Source organism: Orbicella faveolata, unplaced genomic scaffold (assembly GCF_042242905.1).
Source record: "Orbicella faveolata isolate gen_17 unplaced genomic scaffold, um_ofav_v1 contig_36, whole genome shotgun sequence".
Taxonomy (NCBI): Eukaryota; Metazoa; Cnidaria; class Anthozoa; order Scleractinia; family Merulinidae; genus Orbicella; species Orbicella faveolata.
The window spans coordinates 4,452,047-4,472,302 of NW_028301565.1; the positions used below are offsets into that span (position 1 = coordinate 4,452,047).

A 20,256-nucleotide genomic window follows, 5' to 3' on the forward strand; every position below is an offset into this window, starting at 1 on the left:
AGTAAAAATGGAGAAACGGGTAAGTTTTTATGGTCTTTATCTTTATCTTCCAGATTCTTGTATAAACACTTGTTTTTCAAATTTGAAGCGTTTTGGGATTACGAAAAAGTTTCGTTGAGGCACAAATGTGGAGAAATTTTTGCCTGTCAAAAGGTCGTGCTGCTTTCCAAAACACGCGTTGACTGAGGTGTAGTCTCTTCGCGAAAGTTTAGTTGAGACACATTTAAAATAGATTTAATACACAACAGGTCATGAACCACGATGAAAAAAACCTAAATTCAAATTACATACTTTATGTTGACTTGAGAGGATACTTCTTGATTAAAACGTTTTGATAGAAGTAAGGTCATGAACCACGATGAAAAAAACCTAAATTCAAATTACATACTTTATGTTGACTTGAGAGGATACTTCTTGATTAAAACGTTTTGATAGAAGTAAGGTCATGAACCACGATGAAAAAGACCTAAGTTCAACTTACATACTCTATGTTGACTTGAAAGGATACTTCTTGATTAAAACGTTTTGATAGAAGAAAACGAGGCTTTGCCCAGATCGCACCCGGTTGTCACCGGTGTACCTTAAGTTTGATTGGTTTCCCGTGTAACCGAGTACGGGTACGGGTAATCCTACCCGTACCCGTACCTGGAACCGGGCTATCTTAAGGTGTCTAATGCTGAAGGCAAACTTGTATGATTGGACGATATAAGATTGGAAAAAACAAACTATGTCGGGCAATTGTTTCTGATTAAAGAAAGCCACATAGAACTCGTTGACATTTGATGTGTTTATTTCATTTAGCAAATAACCTACTTCTACGTGCTTAGTATGCATTCCTCCGCAACAAAACATGACGTTATTAACACACTATTTATCGATCATGGTACAAAGCTTTTCTAAACTGAAGCCGGGAGTAATTGAACCTTTTGAAGGATTTCTAAGTATTTTCAAGCAGCATCGCTAACTTTTTATCTTGGGCAATCATAATCTAGTCTGCTGGAATGTATTCCTTTAAAGCTAAATGCACTTTCAGGCGCTTGCGGTACTGGTTAATACAAAATATTGAAAATCTCCTGCTCTAATGTTCACGCCTCTCGCAGTAGCTACCATTAACAGCAATTTTAAGCAGTCTTTTGAGCTCAGTAAATCATTAATATAAAGAAATCGAAAAAGTTAGCATTGTCCTTTGACGTAACAGCTCTTCAACACGCAAACTGGTCCGCAAATTGATCCAATATGGATTTATCTTTGTTGTCGCGCTGCTTCGTTGGCCACAGTTTAACAAACGAATTCTGGTCCAGCTCGTATTTGCCTGTCTTATCCAGCCCCATGAACAAGTACTCTTCAAGTTCTTTGAGATCTGGACTTTGACAGGATCCTCGCTTTGTGAACTGGATTCTTTGTTTATTCGCTAAGTTTTTGTTGCCCTGCTTGATGATTTCCTGCACCTCAACCACGTAGTTGAGCACGGCGTTGTCCTCGTCGATCAGCAAGACTTTACCTTTTATAACTGTTAATAAAAAAGTGGAATATATTTTTAAAACAGTGAAGCATTATTTTTGATGCATCATTTTCTTTCCCTCTCAGAGAACAGTTCCTCAGTCCTAACTTTAGTAAAGGTAATGAAGACTCTGATTCCGATGCAGAATTGTAGATTGTCTTTGCGTCTGTGTCTAAACGGGTCTTCCGTGCAAAACCATTCATATGTGTTCCTCTTGCATGCTGCCATTTGAAAAGGTCGCGGATCAATACTCGCCGTCGTCTCGCGTTAGGGTGTATATCACGAATTGTGATCTCACTCGGGGTGTTAAGGACGAAACGTTACTAATTTTGGCGGACTAAGTATTTTAGGGTTGCACTGCACTCGAAAAAAGAAAGAACAAACTCTGTCATGCCCATTTTAAAGAGATACGTTTTGGGGGCTAAATAAAGCTCGGACGCGCCCAAGTTGGTCTCCTTTAGGGGTTTAATTGAAATGTTGCGACGAGCATCCCCGACCTTTTCACATGAGAGTACCGCCAGGGATAAAATCGGAAAAAATGACTTGGCGAGTCAATATATAAGTATTCTTTAAATATGGACAGACGACTTACCGTATTCGTAATCATCACAAGCTAAGTCAATAAGCTTGTCCAAATTACCAATAGGAGGGTCTTGTTGCGCACACTGATCTGAAACAAGATAAAAAAAAAATAGATAGATTACATTAAATGAAACAACTTGATTGGCTTGACACCGAGTTGATTAACTTTGTTGAGCGATTAGAAGCAAAGGGAGGGGGGGGGGGGTGAAGCGTACTATCCTCATACGGCTAAGTTGCAATAAGCCTGACTTACAAGTCACCCCTTGCAAAAAGTTAGAACATTACGGAGAGGTCAAAAATGACGTTTACAGTAAACAGCAGACGGCAAAAAAATAAACATTTGCCGTTTGTCTTTAGCCTTTCGTACACTTAAGTGAAAGTATTTTGTATTTGCTGTGAATAAGAATTTTCCGTTCTATATTGTGTTGATTAATTTAAGAATTAGAGTGGTAAAAGAAAACAAATCAGAGGAATTTTTTGCCGTTGCTAATAACGTCAATCTTACACTCTTTAATGCTGAGAAGTAAAACGCTCAGTTAATAATAAACTTGGAGTTTTAGAGCGGTTTTCAACTGAGCGTCGTACAAAACCAAAGTAATCACTCTAGCCAATCATAAAGGACACAGACAATACGATGAACCAATCAAAATTCGAAGCAATTACATGTAGCTGACGCAAAGCGCGGGAAAACGTTTGCAAGGTAGTCACGATTGGTTTTGGTTTTACTTCTGATTGGGTGAAAAAGTGGCGCGAGTTTTTTACCCAATCGTCGAGCGTAGTAAATCCAAAACCAATTACTTTTCGACACTCAATTGAAAACCGCTCTATATAAAGACAAATTAACAGCAATGGCGAGTTTGAGAAGCTGACGTGACGCAAAGACGAGGATCCACTGCTCTAAACATCAGCTTTCAAAATTCCTGCCGCAATTGATCTGTTGGAAAAATGTTTTCTTCAGCAAGACAAATTCTTTGCCATAAGCAATTCCGGAAATCAATTATTCATAGATACCTTGAGAACATCTGCACGATTTGCTTCCAATATCGCAAACTCCCAACTTCAATGGGCTGAACTTGTCGGGTCCATAAAATTTACTACAGGACTGATCTGAGCGACAAATGGGAAAATAAGAATTAATTGTACTATCAACGTTTCAAGTAAGTAAAATACACTACAACAATAAGTCCGTGTAATTATTCTACTGTGACAGTACGTAGAAAATAATGCTATTGATATTGCCCAAGTAGTAGACACTGTCATCTTTAACAGCTGTTTCATTTGGCATTTTATGGTTATTTGAGCATGTTCCTGTTTAACTTCGCTTGCTACGTTTTCAAGGGACATCATTGCATGGCAGTGAAATCAGCCGCATTCACTTGCCAATGACAATGACTTCGTTGCTCTCTTAGCTTGGCCAATCAGATTTATCTCGGGTCTACCACTGATTATAAGACTTCCTCGCCTTCGCCACCGTTAACATAAAAGACTTTTGTTTCGGGTTGTAATCATTTTACTAGTCTACTACTTGCAGCCGTAGTTACAAAGCTCATTTGTTACACGACCTCGTTTTTCTCGCTTAAGATTCATTTTATTTCATCTAGGCGTACCTGGTTCGTAGTAGTCGTATACATTGACCGGCACCGCCTGTACCACGCCCACGTAATATTCTCGGTCAAACTGGACATCTACACAGAGATCACGGTCACTGGGGATCTGAAACGAAATAATGCACAGAACGTATGAGTTGACACTTGCACTGTTGACTATCACACACTACAGGGTTGCTTGCCTTAAAAAGTGTTCTCTCTGAAAATTCGTTTCTTCAGGACATCGCATGGTAATTATTGGAGGGGAATTCGCAGTGAATAAGATTATTTATGAACACGAGATATCTGTGATATTATGTTTCGCGAATTTTCATTGTAACGTGCAAATTCCATTGTCCTGGAAATTATCGATCCTCCTCCTGTAAACATGTGAGATTCGCAGTTGCCTACTATATGATCAGGCTGTTGGAGCCCAGGGGCTGAATTTATGAAGCTCTATAAAGTTAAGATGCATTCTAAGCATTATATAGTTACAAATTTCTTGTATTCGAACGATACTTACGAGACATCTTAACCTAAAGTCCTTCATGAATTCGTGCACCAGTTTAAGAGCGTCGGGTTCGAACCAATTTAGTATTTGCGTTGTATACTTTCATGGGCAAAACACTTTGCTTTTTACTAACAGTTCATCTATCCACCAGGCCCGGGTTGTTCGAAAGGTGGATAACGCTCTCCACCGGATAAATCACTATCCAGTGGATAGCGTGGTTTGTTTTGTCGACACTTATCGACTGGATAACGATTTATCCGGTGGATATAGCGCTATCCACCCGGCGAACAACAGGGGCCAGGAGATTAATCAAATACTCGCAAATGAAATTGCCAAGGAAACCGACTAACTAATTGGGGATAACGCGGCCGTGATGTAACAAGCAGCCGATCCGGGGGGAGGGGTGTAACAATACCACTTGCTGCTCCATGCTGAAGAAAAGTTAAGTTAAGAACCAGCTGTCAGGTAACGATGACAGCCGTTTAGCTCCTTCGCTTCAGGCTGTAGGTTTATTGAAACAGAATAAGCTGTTGAGGTCACAGTGATGACCTCCAACCGTACTCTTGCGAACGCCTCAGCGCTTAAAGGAGCTACGTCACATCTTGCTACGTCGCATCTTGAAAAGTTTAGCTAAATTTTTCACGTTCGTTCGTTTATAATCCGTGTTAATCTTCTCCATCCTTAACCATCCCTATTTCTTTATGGTCTACTATTCTCTCTTCAGTGCTCTTCTATCTTAGTAAACTACTTTTTTTCTGGTTTCCGTCGGTTTAAAACTAATTTTGTATGTGACCAAAATAATTAAAAAATACCGTGACTGAGCTCCTTCAAATTCTCGCAGTTTGCCGGCAATCTTCTCTTTTTTGCCAGGAATCAGACTTCATTCTCAAAGAACAAAATGCAGCATGTGACTGAAACTCTGATATCTTACCTCGCTAAGATACACAACCAGCGATCTGTCGGATACTTCGTATTTGTCCAATTCGTCTAAAGTATCTTCCAACTGTGAAAAGACCAACAGAACAAAATTACTACATCTTACATCCTCACAGCAAGTAGCAATTGGGGTGCACATCAGCAACAACAAAAATGCAACAAATGCAACTCAAACAGCTGCAATAACTACAGAAAAGAGCCACTCGAGTCAGTGTTCGGGCAAACTACTCGTTAAGTCTATACTAGCGTAATTCATACTGTACATCTCAGTAGATACAGGAGCGCAGTAAAATCGAGACAATTTGCCATACTTCTTCTAGTACCATCGTGAACACATAGTAACCGACAAATAAGCATTTTCAATTTAATTTTTCTAGTCGCTGGCAAATTTGTATTTATTCTTTTTTTCCAGGAGAAATGCATTCAACTTCTACTTCCCAGCAAATTTCCCTGACACCTTTTCCCACTATGCCAACAGACACATCATCAGAATTTACACACACTCAGTAGACTTGAGAGGGAGGTTCCCCTTGGGAGTGTATGTGTGTGTGTGTGTGTGTGTGTCTGTTTGTGTGGTGGATTGGGGCGGGGGGAGGGCATTCACAAAAACAGCCCACAGGAAATACCAATTTACGGTTTAGGGTTAGATTGAGTACTCATGAGTTCCCAGTGAGGAAGAAGTCGCTTGGGGAACAGATATCAAGAAAAAGGTGTCAAGGTCCGTTGCAGATACAGCAAGAAAATGCTTACCTTTTGCAGGGACTTCTTGTCTGGTGCAAATCCAGTTAAAATCCCAATGTCCATAATGGACATTCCAGTGTTTCCTTTTTCCTTATACCTGCAATGCAATAAATGCATCAATGCAATAAAAACGACTCCCTCAGGGTTCAAAGGGAAACAAACAACGTACAACAATCATAACACGCGCTTAGCACTTTTGCATAAATTCATCACTTAGTTTACATTGAACCCAGATATCCAACTCTTGAGTTGCTAGATAGGTTTTACTTGTACACTGATAACAACTGAAAAGAGATCATTCTTCACGCTAGAATTGAACCTTACGAAATGTTCAGCAGTTGGGAGGCACTTTCGATATCTTAGAGCAGTCCTGTCATTTACTACGACATAACCACAAGCCCAAGCATCGACATAACGATGCGAGAACTCCCACAGCACAAGCACACGGTTGTAAGGACGCACACAAAACAAGCGTAAACACAAGTACAAGCAGAAAAACAGTCTGTCCTTCTTGTGCTTAGGCTTAAGGCTGTTTACCACTTACAGGGAGAAGCCGGTTTGTCAACGGTTTGTGCAAATGGTAAGCAAAAATGCCTGAAGGTAAGCTCCGTCCGCCATTTACGATTTACCTAAAAAATCAAATTTATTGAAAAAGACTAGGACGAGTTCGACTTGATCATAATTCCAAATTGGGGGTGGAGAATTGCATATGGTAAGCACATTTCCCAACTCGGATATTTTAGTTGCAAATTTTCGACTGCCTGTCAAGTTAAGACGTTCCGTTTATTTCGAAAATTTTCTCGTCGGTGGTCCAAAATTGTCTTACCATTTACATTGTGACCGAAATTTTCAGAAGTTTTGGGTAAATGGCAAACAACCTGTGTCAAGTGAGAGCGTGCTACTATGAGCATAAGCATAAGTTTAAGCAAAAGTCGATCCGCCGTCTCGTTTTACTGCATCGGGGAGGTCGAGGAGATACGGGTCCGAAATAAGACAATAGACCATTTTACAGTTGTCTGCTCAGTGACCTGGCCTTTGTATGGCAGCGAGGCTAGAGTTGACCTTGTTTTGATACAGACCTCACTGCTTTTGTCATGTAAATGCACCTAGTTAGCATCAGAACAACTGGTTTTACGCAACAAAAGCAGTGAGGTCTGTATCAAAACAAGGTCAACTCTAGCCTCGCTGCCATACAAAGGCCAGGTCACTGAGCAGACAACGGTAAAATGGTCTATTATCCATTCTGCGCAAGCCTATGTACCATGCTGGTGTCGTGGGCATCCTCACTACCCTTATGCTTATACTCGTGTTTATGTCGTAGAGTATCTTAGAGTATCTTTGTATAATTAAATATTCAAAGTGAATACAGCAGTTTTCGATTGAGTGTCGTAAAACTAAAACCAAAACCAAACCAAAGTAATCACTCGGGTAGTCATAAAGTATACGGATAGTCCAATGAACCAATCAAAACCCAAAGCAAATACATATGTGTAGCGAGCACAAAGCGTGGGAATATGTACGCGATTGTCAAACGATCGAGTCACCATTGGTTGATTTTATTTCTGATCGCAAAATGAAAAAAAACAAAGTAAATCCTAGCTACCCTCTACACTAAATTGAAGAGTACTGTATGATGCAATTATATGTTTAGAAAATGACAAAAGCAAAAAGGATAGGTAAACGTAATTGAATCTCGATTACCTTGTGCAGACTTTCAAGTGGATGCTTTTGACAGGCTGGTGTTTCGGTGGCGGCTTCTTGTTTTTCTTTTTGTCTTTGCCTTTGTCTTTGTCTTTGTCTTTGTCTTTAGCTGCTTCTCTTGCCTTCTTCCTACATTCTTTTCTCTTTTTTTTGTTCTTCAGCTTTTTGCATTCTTTTATGCCACCCTTATTCTCTTCGTTTTCTTTATCCTTGTCTTCATCCTCGTCTGCTTGATCTTCCACAGGACCAAACAGATTCTCGGCTTCCTTTTCTTTGATTTCTACAACTTTCGTCGTCAGGTCAAACTTGCAGATTTCATCGCGTGACGAAGGAAGGTTGTAGCGAACTTCCACCTTGAAAAGAAGACAGCAACTGGTATACAATACGGCTCCTGTATACAACTAACACCTGGCAGAGATCTTTGCACTAAAAAGTCGACGTCTTAAGCTCACGAACTTTCACTTTTATGATTAAATTCGCAACCTTTTTAAACACAGGGGGCGCTTTCCATGAACCCCCAAAACCGGTTTACATTTCCCGGAATCACCGGTGTCGAATGAAAAAGTATTTACTAGATTTTCCGGAAAAGAAGAGAACTTCGCGATGTATACCCAAAGTTTTGAACATTTCATACCGGCAATTTCGGTTTCGTTTGATTTTCCTCCCGTAATTTCCGGAAATTTTGGTTAAATTGTTCGCATTTTGGAAATTCAACAATTTCCGGATTCTCCGGAAATTATCGAGGGAAATTTCCGTACCATTTGCCACGTTTCGAAAGCTCCAGTTGGTTGAATGGAAAGCGCCCAACCTCAGCCATAGTAATAGAAATACGGTTTCAGATGATGTGATTGAATTTGGGAAAACATTTGCTGACGAAGTACGCATTATAAGGCTGTAGATTTGTGAGTAGAAAGTGCAGTGCTTACCCAAATGTATAAATGGGTACCAGCGAGTTAAAGGCTAGGAATAACCCGGAGATGGGCTGCCCCGCCCCCCATCCTGGGGGTAGGGAACGATTACAAATACTCCAGGTCGCTTCATCATACGGAAACAAGAGAGCCAACCTGAGGGGCCACTTGGCTCGAACTCAGACTCTATCTTCACTCTAACCTTTTACCCTAAAGGGCATGTTGAAAACGTTCTGTTCAAGCCCCGAAATTTTAATAAGGGATTTGTATGTTGGCGCCGTTGAACTAAAACCATTAGAGCCCTTTACCATTTAATTCTCCTGCTGATTAAGACAGTCATTAATTAAACCCCACTGCGACTTTCAAAATTTAAATGATAATGGGACAACGAAATTAATGCTGGTATTTGTAGTCCAATGGCGCTGTTCAGTAGCTACTCTCTCAGTACTTCTGTTGAAAATTTCAGCCGCAGACCAAGGCAAGGAAATTGAAGAGCAAAACAAAGTTAAACTTACCTCTAACAGACCAACCCCGGTTCCACGACTTTCCACAAACAGGTTTCCACCAAGGAAATTCTTAACCTGTCGATAAAACATAGAAAGAAGTTAAGCCCCCAGATTGTGACGACAGATTAAAATTTAATAACACAAAACCATTTGTGTAAATACAGTTGATGAGCTTCATGGTTCAGGCTTTGTTTTTCAGGGATAGTTATTTTCGAACGCGATGTATACATCGTGGCTTCAAAACTTAAGTCATTACTCCATCGTAGTCTTAATCCTTACGTTAAATTCTCTCCTTAACAACGCGTTTTCTGGCGTGAAGTGTATCTCCGGTGGTTTCCAGTCCACTTCAACTTCGGAAGTTAGTTTGACTCTGAGATCCAATGCGTTTCCGGCTGTTTTCTCGCTGTACAAGGCTAGTGCTTGTAGAGCAACTACGGTATCCTGTTAAACAGAAAAAAACAAAACAAAACAAATAAATGCATTTTCGGATTACGTCTTTTATGCTAGCTAGAACCTCTGCATTGGTAGACTGAGAAAACCAAACAGAGGACAACATTGAGTTCGAGGACGCCCATTAATCAAATACTACAATTCTTCTCTAAAACAATTATTCGCCTCAGGCTCAGTGAACATTGGTCAATATTCACCAATGTTCACTTCGCCTTTGGCGAATAATTGTTAAATATTATGAAAACTGCTTATTAAAGGCTGTTCAAGATTTTCACTATTTCCAAAACGTAGTGGACACTATTAACATTTAGTGATCAACTTATCAAGCGTAATTTTGTGGGTATTAGTTACAAACCTGAGTGGAAACAAATCCAACACCACCCTGTCTTTGATTGGTCAGATATGTCACAATAGGACCAGCATAACCAGTGCGGCCGAGAATGACTTGAGTGAGCAGTACGTAGCCAGCGGTTTCCACATTAAGTGCATTCCCTCCAGCGTTCCAGTGCCGTGACTTTTTATCTGAAATAACAATAAAAAACAGCGGTTTGAATGAGTGAATGAATGCATGAATGCATGCATGAATGAATGAATGACTTTATTTGACGTGTCAAAGGGTATTTAGCTTTAAAAAACTAATTGGGAACACTATTTACACATTAAAATATATCTTATCTACGTTAGTACTACAAAACTGGTCTTGCGAACGAAAGGTGTTTTGAAACTCACTACCTTTCAATAGTTTAATTGCTTTCTTGTAACGTATTTATGATTGAAAGCCAATTCAATATTGACAGCCAGATTTAAGAACGAACGATTTCAAAGATGCGTAATTTCAGAAATGCCCTTACATTATGTTTAACAAAATAACTGACAATATAACAAGTCAGTTTTTGGAGTCGATCTGATAAATTAAATTTGACGAATATTTTCAACTAACCGTTGTCGTATATAGCACGTTGTACAAGCCGGTCGTTTGCATTGAATTTTTCTTTGCTGTCTACCAGGGCCAGAGCGTACGCTGTTAGAGCCATGCTGTAAGGCTTGTTCAGAGTTTTGTACTGCTTCTCCAAGTAGTCTTGGGCGCGAAGTATCGAGGCTTTTGAATTCTAGGAGAAGATATCGACGTTATTCTAAAGTTGTATAACTGCAAATTTATTTTCCGCTTTTTAAAGGTAAATTACGGTCAAAATTATTTCACTGTCTTTACTAGAGAGCGTCCTGAAGTGCTATATTCACTTTAAAAGTTTTGGATGAAACAGAAAATAAGGACCAAACTACAACAAACATTTCTCACTTCTTCTATGTTTGTTATTTTCACTGTTGTCTATTGTAAAGTTCTATAAACTAATGATTTGTTGCTGTTTCAATGCAGTGGAACTCCGACTTACAATCGCCTCGTAAATATGGTCACCTCGTTATTCGGCCACTGGTTTTTTGTCCCGGCGAGACGAACATACATTTTGCTATTAGAAAACCCTGTTAATGCGGCCACCCCGTTAATACGGCCATCAGCCACATTCTGAAATCCCAACCTGTATAATTCTTTATAATTTTGCCCCGTTTGTACGGCCACTTAAACCAGTTATGTTCATCTTTCCAATTTGAATGTTGTATGTACTGATTGAAGATCACCTACCGCTCCTCCACACTTGCACTCCGCCAGTGCAGCTAACACAAAAGCTGTCATAGCAACGTCTCCTTCCACATAAACACCTCCCTGAAATGTGTAAAATAATAAAGTGTGCTTGCCAAAGATTTCTTATAATCCTACAGGAAACCAAAGATAGCATAACTTTCGCGAGCTTAAATATTTCCTTAGGATTTCTGTGATAACATTTCGAAGAATGCCCAGCGTTTGCCGTAAATTTATGCATTATTTCGAGAAAAATTGAACTTTCTATACGTCAGTCACTTCACACAAATCCGATCCTTTTGAAGGAGGTAAGTTAATGTGTTAATTGAGTTTCTTACCACCATCTCTCTATGAATGACAGCGTTAACCTCGGGCAAGGCGCCATCTGCACGTTGGTTTGCAATCAACCAGTCTACCGAATCACAAACCAGATCCTCGTCGATATTAACGCCAGCAAATTGCTGGGCCTGGCAGAATACCCTCATCACAAAAGCCGTCAACCTTAAAAAAATTAACAAGACATCTCTCAGTTTGAATTTTTTATGAAGCTGCATATGTGTAAAGTGTTTGCAATAACTGTTATGCAATTACGACCCAGTTCAGACGCCGTGCCTGTCATGTGCCGCACCAAACTGCTTCCACAGTCTGCAGCGTCTGGGAAATCATTCTCCGTGTTTCTATCGCACTATGGGAAAAGTGGAGGTTTAGGAGAACGAAATATACTGTAGGATCACGAGCTGCTGGTAAGTGTTTCCACAGCCTTTTCAAGTTCTTTCAAAATGCGAGAAAAATAAAAAAAGGAAAATCACTCGTTTGTTTCAGTTCCCAAAATATAAATTTTCTTCACTCGAGTAATTACGTCAAAAGGCTCTGCTATTTCCTTCGCAACATCTCTGCCAAAAATATGTTACATATCTTTTGCCGGAACACAGCTTACTAACAAAAGTGTCACTCATTTCTATGACCATGTATAGAGTATAATACAAAGCTTTGTCAGTTTACAAACCATGTACTTCCTGGTCGACTGTTAAACGCGCTAAACGACTTGTCACCACGACGATAGTTTAATTCTCTCTGGTAGCCTGTAAAAGAACAGCGTCAAAGAGTCAAAGCCTTTCTAACAAATCAATCGAACGAACTATAAACCCTAAATGAAAAAAAAATTTCCGTCTTTTCTCGTTTTTATCCTATAGGGAGGAAGGTTAAACAAAGTTGGAATTCTGTTGATGTTAATAATAAATCGTTTTGGGTTACGGTCCTCACAACACTTTGTCAGGACAAAGCCTTCTAAAAATGCAAACTGGGTCAAAAAGCCAAAATGTACACAGTTAACTGTTAAATTCAGCGCAAGCTTTCATTCAAAGACACCTCACTAAAATTACCTGACTGAATGAAGCGATAAGCACTCTCCTCGTTAGCTCCACTGAGTTGGTTGGTGTTCATCAGATATTCTAAAACGTAAACGTTTGGAGCGAGACGGATCATCGTCTGCTCTCCACAACCAGTAGGCTGGCGAAAAAACTTCTCCAGACCACCCTCGATAGTAGTGTTGACAACTGGACCCAGAAGATTTCCTGAAGCGAAAATGGCTTGTTGAAAAACCTCAGAAACCCTTTTATATGACACCACAAACATTAATGATTTTGAAGAACTCAAACAAAATTCAAAGAAGTGAATTAGAGAGTCTTATGAGATAAGAAATTGACTGTATTTTTCTGCCAATAAAAACCTCGTCATTGGCACGTTAGACGTACTGAAAGTCTTGTTAACGAGCAAGAAAAAAACCTTAAGTTCTAAAGGTAAGTTGATTGAGTTGTAAATAAACCAGTTAATTTTTACTAGATTGTAAGGTGTTTGGAGTTAAATTTTCTGGCTCTTTTAGTGCCAGACATACTAAGGAACGAAAATATGTTTCGGCTGGAAATAAACAAAATGTTACTGATTCAAAAAAGAATATGATGTATTATTTATATGCCACTGCCCGTCAATTTAAGTTGACATCAAATAAAATAACTTTTGACTTACCTGTTAAATAAATAACAGCTCCGACTGAGCCTGGAATAGCTTTCTGAGGAAATCCCAGTTTTATACTGTCCAACTGTCCGTTGGGACCCAATTGTGCTGTGAGAACAATAAAAAGCACGTACATTTACCTTACATTCTTAAAGGAAAAGAAAAACTGATCGTGTTGCTTGTTGGTGGTTAATTCATTTTTTGCTAAAATGGGCCTATTGTGTTGTTTGGTTCAAAATCCACTGGAACGCCGAAGAACAAGAAAAGTCAGGCTTGACTGGTTGAAATTTCTTCAGCTTAGAGGCTCTTATTTCTTTTGCTACTCAAAATTGAGGCCGGATTTTGTAACATGTTGCCGAAGGTCCAGAAGAGGAAAAAGAAAGCTAAAGCAAGAAATGTTCGTTCTCGATGAAACCTCGGCTGCATGCTAAATGAATTAGAAGAGGATTTATAAGGGTTATGGACCCTATGCAATCCGTCACAATCTGTTTTAGGTTTGATCATCCATACTGCTCTTCACATTATATTGTTGTTACTGTTTTGTTTTGCATTTGACATGAGCAAACCGTTGGGATGCCAAACAACAACAGCAACAACAACAAAAAGTCAGGTTTGGAGGCTCTTATTCTCTTACTACCCAAAATTGCGGCTGGATTTTGTAACATGTTGCCAGAGGCCTAAAGAGAGAAAAAATCTAAAACTAAAGTAAGCAGTGTTCTCTCTAGACGAAACCGTAGCTGCATTCTAAATGGAGAGGATTTATAGGTGTTAAGGATCGCTCCAATCCATTTCAATCTGGTTGAGTTTTGATCATCCATACTGCTACTCAGATTCTCAATATTATATTATTTTTTTTTTTACATTTGAATTCAGTAATCTGGGAATTGAAACTGTTCTAAGACCCAATATCGGCCATTACACTTTGGGTGGTTTCATCGCATCAAAAACACTTCGGGTTTGATATGAAAGGCTCGTGCAATTCTGATTCACTGGGGTTACCCTTCCATTCGGACACAACTTAAAGTTTCTTCATGTGAGTCCCAATTATATTTAATTCAATTTTTCTGTTGGCGACAGCGACTGCGACATTTACCCATATTTACGTTTGGACTTATGGCATCATATTCCTCTGGGAATCAGTCATTTTTCAAGCCGCAAGTGTAAACACATTCATCGGACGCATTTTACGCCTGGCAATCCTATTGTCTCTCTAACCACCCATTCTATTGCTGTACCTGTAAACTAAGAATCATTAACAACTGTAGACCCAAAATGTGAATTGACTGGGCAAAATATGACTCTCGTATTTTCCTTAAAATCTCCACTCGTCACATCTTTTTAAACATCAAACTGCTACTATACATACATTGACTCTCAAAAGGTGCCGCTGTTGGCTTTTTTGCCTGGTCTTCTCCATCTTTTGGTCCATCATTAAGATTACCTATTAAGTAAATGAAACGTTACAAATAATTAACACGAGACATAGTCTTCATCTGTACCTAAATCTTATATAGCTTCTCAATCACATTTTATATCTAATGCAAGAGACAGAAAAAACAAACGCTCCTCAAGTTTCACCCCTCTATACTCAAATCGCAACTAACGGCCGCATCCCCACATCGGTCAGGATTTCTCGTTCAACACCTACGTCGATAAATTGTTACTTTTTAAGGTAAACGAAATCCTTATACAAAGACCATCTCTTCACAGGGACGTTCAACCGGCCAATTTGCCAGAATTCATTTGGGATTATCATAATCTGTTGTTCAAGAGGCAAAAAACTCTGTATATTGTTGGTAATAAATGGGAAAAAAAGATGACATTTTGAGAAAATTGATAATAAATCGCACAATATTCTTTGGAGCATACACGTTGTAATGTTGAAATGTAAAATCCTAAAACAGTAAGGTTAAACCATTACCATTTGGATCCAATATGAAAGATTGCGACTTTCGATGCTCCTTTCCTTCAGGCTGAAATAAAACAAGTTACATAAAATTTTGTAATGAAACTCGCTAAAAAAAAAAAAGAAACGTGTAAATATACGATTGCAACAAATTTTTTCCCTGATAGAAATCAAAGATAGTGTAGAAGTTGGGGGAGGGGTGGCTGGATGTGACGTTTCACGCATATGTAGGGTGTTGTTTCCCTTTAACCCAAGACAATCCGAAACGTTCAAAACGGTGGCAGATGCTACGAAAAGTGTGTTTGGAACATTTCTAGAGAATTCGAAAATTGTTGAATTTCTGAAAAGGGACCAATTCAACCGATAATATTAATTCTTATTTTCTTGGCGATAAATAGACTCTTCAAAACACCACAAGTTGGATCGGAAGAAAGCTTTTTTTGATAAGTTCTTCTAAGCACAGCGTGAGTTTGGGTGCTAGCAAAGACAGTCTGTGTTACGTTATACGTTCTGTAATAATAGAGAAAATTCAGCGTTCTAGTTTCTGATTGGCCAAGCTTCGAATTAGTTCGATTTTTAATCCTATTCGAGTACATTTACATAAGTTCGTTTGAGTACCTATGACTTAATCTTTGTTTAAACCTACCACAACAAATATTTTCCTTTTCACAGCATCTCCAGCAATATTCATATATACATTATCAAGTTTTACTTGAAGAATAGACGAGACTTCAACTTCTACTTCCCCAATTCTCTTGGGAACGATGGGTACGGCTACAGACCGGGCATCGTTGCCTGGCACTTTGATCAGGCCGATAAGACCAAGCTTGCGGTCGACAGCAATAGAGCAAAAGTCCTTGTCGCCCTTCAGGTAGAGTTTCACCTGATGGAGAGATGAAAGGTAATAAAATGGTTCGTTTAATTTGCTTTGTTTACAAGATCGTGGGAAGCCTAGAAGAAAGTCCACGGCACCGAGAGTAAAGTCGTTTTTGGCGTAATATCTTTATATCGACATATTGATTTCCATGCTTTTATTAGGTGTTTTGGTTAATGATGTTTAAGGTGCCATTTTCAGCTTTAGCTTTTCTTCCCTCAAAAAGTATTATTTATTTTCCAATATTCAAAAATGGCAATCGCCGATGAAGTGAAATTTTGTACACTTTTTTGCAAATACTATAACTAAGTAAAGTTTCTGTTTGCTTAGCAAAAATGTGATAGCGTATATAGCAATAAAATAACCAAAACAAATAAAAAAAGGTGTGGCTGATGGTAATTAGTGAGATAAGGACATTTTTGGATGTAAAGATGGATAGAAGAAGAGATGAGTTAATGAATGTCTGAATGATACAATCAGAATAGACATGAATGTAAGGATGAATAAATGGATGCATATAGAAGCGTCACGCGTAAATGCGTGCGCGACAATGCCGGAAGGCATTTTTGGCGGGGGGCGGGGGGTTACTGTAGTTTGATCAAAGATCAAAGGAAGAAAGGAGAAACCATAGGTAGAAATATTCATTATACATTTTTCCTTTTATCAAGGTGAGACACCGCGAATTTCGATCAACCTTTGGTAAACCAACACTATTAAATATTCCTTTCTATTACGGCATTGCCGCGTGCACTTTTGTAGCACAAGCTTTCACGAAACAGCTGTAAACGAAAAGAAGAAAGCGCTAACTAGTTCCAGTAATATTTCTGTGTTATACGTTATAAATGACGATTCAATAGAAAAGACTTATTATTTTTAAACTCACCCGCATTTCCTCATCGTGATAGTTGAAGACTGTCACCAGCAGAGAAAACTGTTCCCCCCTTTTGACTGAATATGGAATCTTCAGCGAAATGAAGTAGTCGCGCTTTCCCACAATCCTGAGCGGTGTGGCTAGACCCAGTCCTGTTTTGTTGTTGATGGCCACGGCCTGCATGACCCATGTGGTTATGGTGTCGGGTATTGTAACGTCCATCTGGACAAGCCCGCCCGGTCTGGAGAAAATTGATAGAAGTTGGAATTTTTGAATCCCTAGCTCTTCGACTCATATGAACTACATTGCACTTTGTCTTTCAATTTTCCCTAATATTTTCCTAATGTTGGTGTGCGCTACAGAAATGTAATATTAACACAGTGGAACCCCGTTAATCCGATCACCAGTGGGCCACAAAAATCAGGGCTCATTGAAACCTTTCTTTTTACTGAACTATTGTTTTTCTTGTATTTATAGAATATCCGTACTGTTTTGTTTTTTTACTTGATAATGACGTCCGAGAACGTGGAAACGTCGTGTATTTTTTAACCTTTAAAATTTTTCTTAAATGTTTTTAAGAAACGTTTTTTCGCAATTTTTTATAGCTATAAGTATTAGAGGAGTTCTCTAATAAGAAAATGACTGATTGAGCTTTTGTTCCGGCCAGAATAAAGTGGTCGTAATAACGAAGTGACTGTATCAACGGGATGGCCGTAATACGGGGTTCCATTTATTATTATTATTATTATTATTATTATTATTATCATCATCATTATTGCGTTCGACGAAGTGGAACGCAAACCTAATTTTGACATGTGGCTTTCCAGAGTTGGTTTCTCTGTGCACGGTTATAGGCCGAAAAAACCACATTCCTGTAAGGGCACCAAAATGGCCACCAGGCTTGATTTTTGCAGGGGCATGTCACGGCCAGTAAACTGGTACCGTTTTTAGACTTGTGATAAGACGTGCGGCGAACATGTGAGTTTGTGAGCAGGCCATGTGAGCTCGTCTTTCCTATTGATCTTTCTTTTATTTCTTTCCATTCAGTCGCCGTACGCTTCGCTATTATGTGCTCTCGGCGTTAGATTTTGGTGAATTTTTAACGCTTCGACAGTAGCATTTATCGAAATCTGAGGGAGTTGTCCTTGTTTATTAACACGACCTGGCTTTGGGATGATAACCGTGGAACAGCTACATTTTGATTGCATTTGTTGATTAGTTCCAGTCGCGACAGATAGTTCAGTCTTTATCCGGTCGAAATTTTATTGTTTGGAATCGGTGTAAAAGTACTCTAAAGGCAAGATCTATAAGACTACTTTATTCATCAGGGGAAATACTCGAATTAGTCGCACGGAGTTTGTTTACGATAAACGACCACGCGAAACGAGCACGCGATTGCAAATGCTAGCTTAGAATAATGTACGTGATTTAAATATCCTATGAAACTTGAGAGTCTATAGAAACTGACGGCGTCACGCAACGTATCAACAAATCGTGACCTCTTCACTAGCATGGACTTTGACACTGTACATGTATCTGACTGTAAAACCTCGGTTGCTGCTGAAAAAATTTTATTTTAGCAATAGACAAAGGTTGAAAGTCAGCTAGTGAAATCATTTATTTACGGTATATATATATTAAAGTGAGAGCGTCGAACGCACTCTCATAATCTCTGATTACTACTAGTTATTATTATTATTATTATTATTATTATTATTATTATTATTACACAAACTACTATTATACCGTAAAATGCAGATAACACACCCGAAAAAAGGTCCCTCAAATGTAGGACGCTTTTTTTTAAGAGTTCTCTCTCTACCTACCAGAATGGCCAATCCACTCTATGACATGCGCCTGCAGGGAATCATGGTAGTTGTATTACACATTTGCTTTGATGAATACAACTACCATGATTCCCTGCAGGCGCGTTTCAGGAAGAATGGACCTTTTCGGTGATACAGCGGCCATTTTGAATTCTATTGTTTCAAATAGCTATTATGGGATGCTCAGGGGTAAATTAGTATGTACTTGCCCCTAAGCATCCCATAATAGCTATTTGAAACAATAGAATTCAAAATGGCCGCTGTGTCGCCGAAATGGTTCATTAGTCATTAGAATCTGTAAAACTGCGAATATTGCAAGGACGGTCCAAGACGATGAATGTAATTTAATGCACTACTCATCTTACCCCACAACTTTTTCGTCGTAGATCCATGTTTCCGGGAAAAACGATCTAACTTGAGTTTGATCAAGAATTTCTTCATCACTCGGGCCAAAATCTCCGAAATCCACACTTCTTCCCAGCAGGGCTGCGTCTAAAATTGTAAAGAAATATAAATACACACAGAAAATCACGTGAATATATGAAAAGATCATATACCCGTATTTGAAGGCGTGATTGATCAGATCGCAGTTATACACATAACTTACGCAGTATGTAGTTATATATACACATAACTTAGGCAGTGTGTATTTAATTAAATTTAATTTCACAACTGCTAACGTTGTGTCTACAACTGCGATGATCAATCATGTCTTCATACAAAGAAATCGTTTAATACGCCGCCCCAAATCCGGAGATAATACGAATGTAAGAGACGAAAACACTTAGCTGGTTTTGATGTATATCTAATTTATCCAAACAACCATATGGAACGTAACGAGAGTTAGAAATAAAAAAGATTATCTACCAGAGTATTCCATACAAAAACGGGCGATTTCAGGGCCCAAATGGCGATATCCCCCAAAAATATCCACTACAAAATCTTATTCCTGTAGCATCGCTGTAGTGATATAACTCAAACCAACCTTGTAAGTTTGTCATTTGAATGTCTTAATCTCAATACTTATTTGGTTTTTCGACTGAATTTAAGGGCAATTTTGTACATTAGAAAAAAGAACTTAAGATATGGCAACATCTCCTTCAAGTCAATCGGACACTTTCTTACCTTTAGCGCCAAATTTTCTCTTGCAGCATTTCCAGATGGCCAGTTTGCATTCTTTCAACTCCATGTTGTAAACACGGTCAACGCAGGACCTGGTGGTATTCTCTTCACCCATTTCACAGCATGTCTTGTAAACTGGTGAATCGAAATCATCAACATAATAATTTAACCTGCGCACCAATAAAACAACTGTCTCTTTGTCAAACTCGGAAAGCCTAAGAAAATCAGCGCTTCAAGGGCATTCGAGCCCATAACCGTAGCGACGAGCCACGTGCACGAACGCGCACCAAGCATGCATGCCAATTTTGAGCCCTGTTTATACTCGTAAGGAAATTAACTCTTCTAATAAATGCACGTGAATCGCGAGTTAAACAATTATCAAAAATAGAATTTCACGGTTATACAGCAACTTGCGATTTGAAAAGATAAGTAGCAAAAACGATCGATTTCCATTGTCACCAGTGTCGCATTGTAACTAAAGGGTTTCTATTTTTACCTGAATCATCTTCTGTACTTCTCTTCTTACGAGCGCTATTTTCATCACAGCCATAGTCTTAAAACAAAATAATAAAATTTCACAAGGTCA

General features: G+C 38.9%; 1 protein-coding gene across 1 annotated transcript in view; it reads right to left on the bottom strand.

The window, feature by feature from the left end:
* Positions 1-772: 772 nt before the first annotated feature.
* Positions 773-20,256, bottom strand: part of LOC110067160 (complement C3-like) — a 34,440-nt gene continuing 14,956 nt past the window's right edge. Inside the window, exons 20-42 of the mRNA XM_020774455.2 lie at positions 20,167-20,223; positions 19,674-19,805; positions 18,914-19,040; positions 16,735-16,963; positions 15,624-15,860; positions 14,993-15,044; positions 14,438-14,512; positions 13,084-13,179; positions 12,441-12,632; positions 12,065-12,140; positions 11,397-11,559; positions 11,062-11,142; positions 10,363-10,531; positions 9,778-9,944; positions 9,252-9,413; positions 8,982-9,047; positions 7,559-7,911; positions 5,867-5,954; positions 5,112-5,183; positions 3,691-3,796; positions 3,095-3,190; positions 2,094-2,171; positions 773-1,510 (exon numbers count right to left, since the gene is read on the bottom strand). Coding sequence (XP_020630114.2) covers positions 1,203-1,510; positions 2,094-2,171; positions 3,095-3,190; positions 3,691-3,796; positions 5,112-5,183; positions 5,867-5,954; positions 7,559-7,911; positions 8,982-9,047; positions 9,252-9,413; positions 9,778-9,944; positions 10,363-10,531; positions 11,062-11,142; positions 11,397-11,559; positions 12,065-12,140; positions 12,441-12,632; positions 13,084-13,179; positions 14,438-14,512; positions 14,993-15,044; positions 15,624-15,860; positions 16,735-16,963; positions 18,914-19,040; positions 19,674-19,805; positions 20,167-20,223 — 3,182 coding nt within the window. The 3' untranslated portion in view covers positions 773-1,202. The remainder of the gene's footprint in view (positions 1,511-2,093; positions 2,172-3,094; positions 3,191-3,690; positions 3,797-5,111; positions 5,184-5,866; positions 5,955-7,558; positions 7,912-8,981; positions 9,048-9,251; positions 9,414-9,777; positions 9,945-10,362; positions 10,532-11,061; positions 11,143-11,396; positions 11,560-12,064; positions 12,141-12,440; positions 12,633-13,083; positions 13,180-14,437; positions 14,513-14,992; positions 15,045-15,623; positions 15,861-16,734; positions 16,964-18,913; positions 19,041-19,673; positions 19,806-20,166; positions 20,224-20,256) is intronic.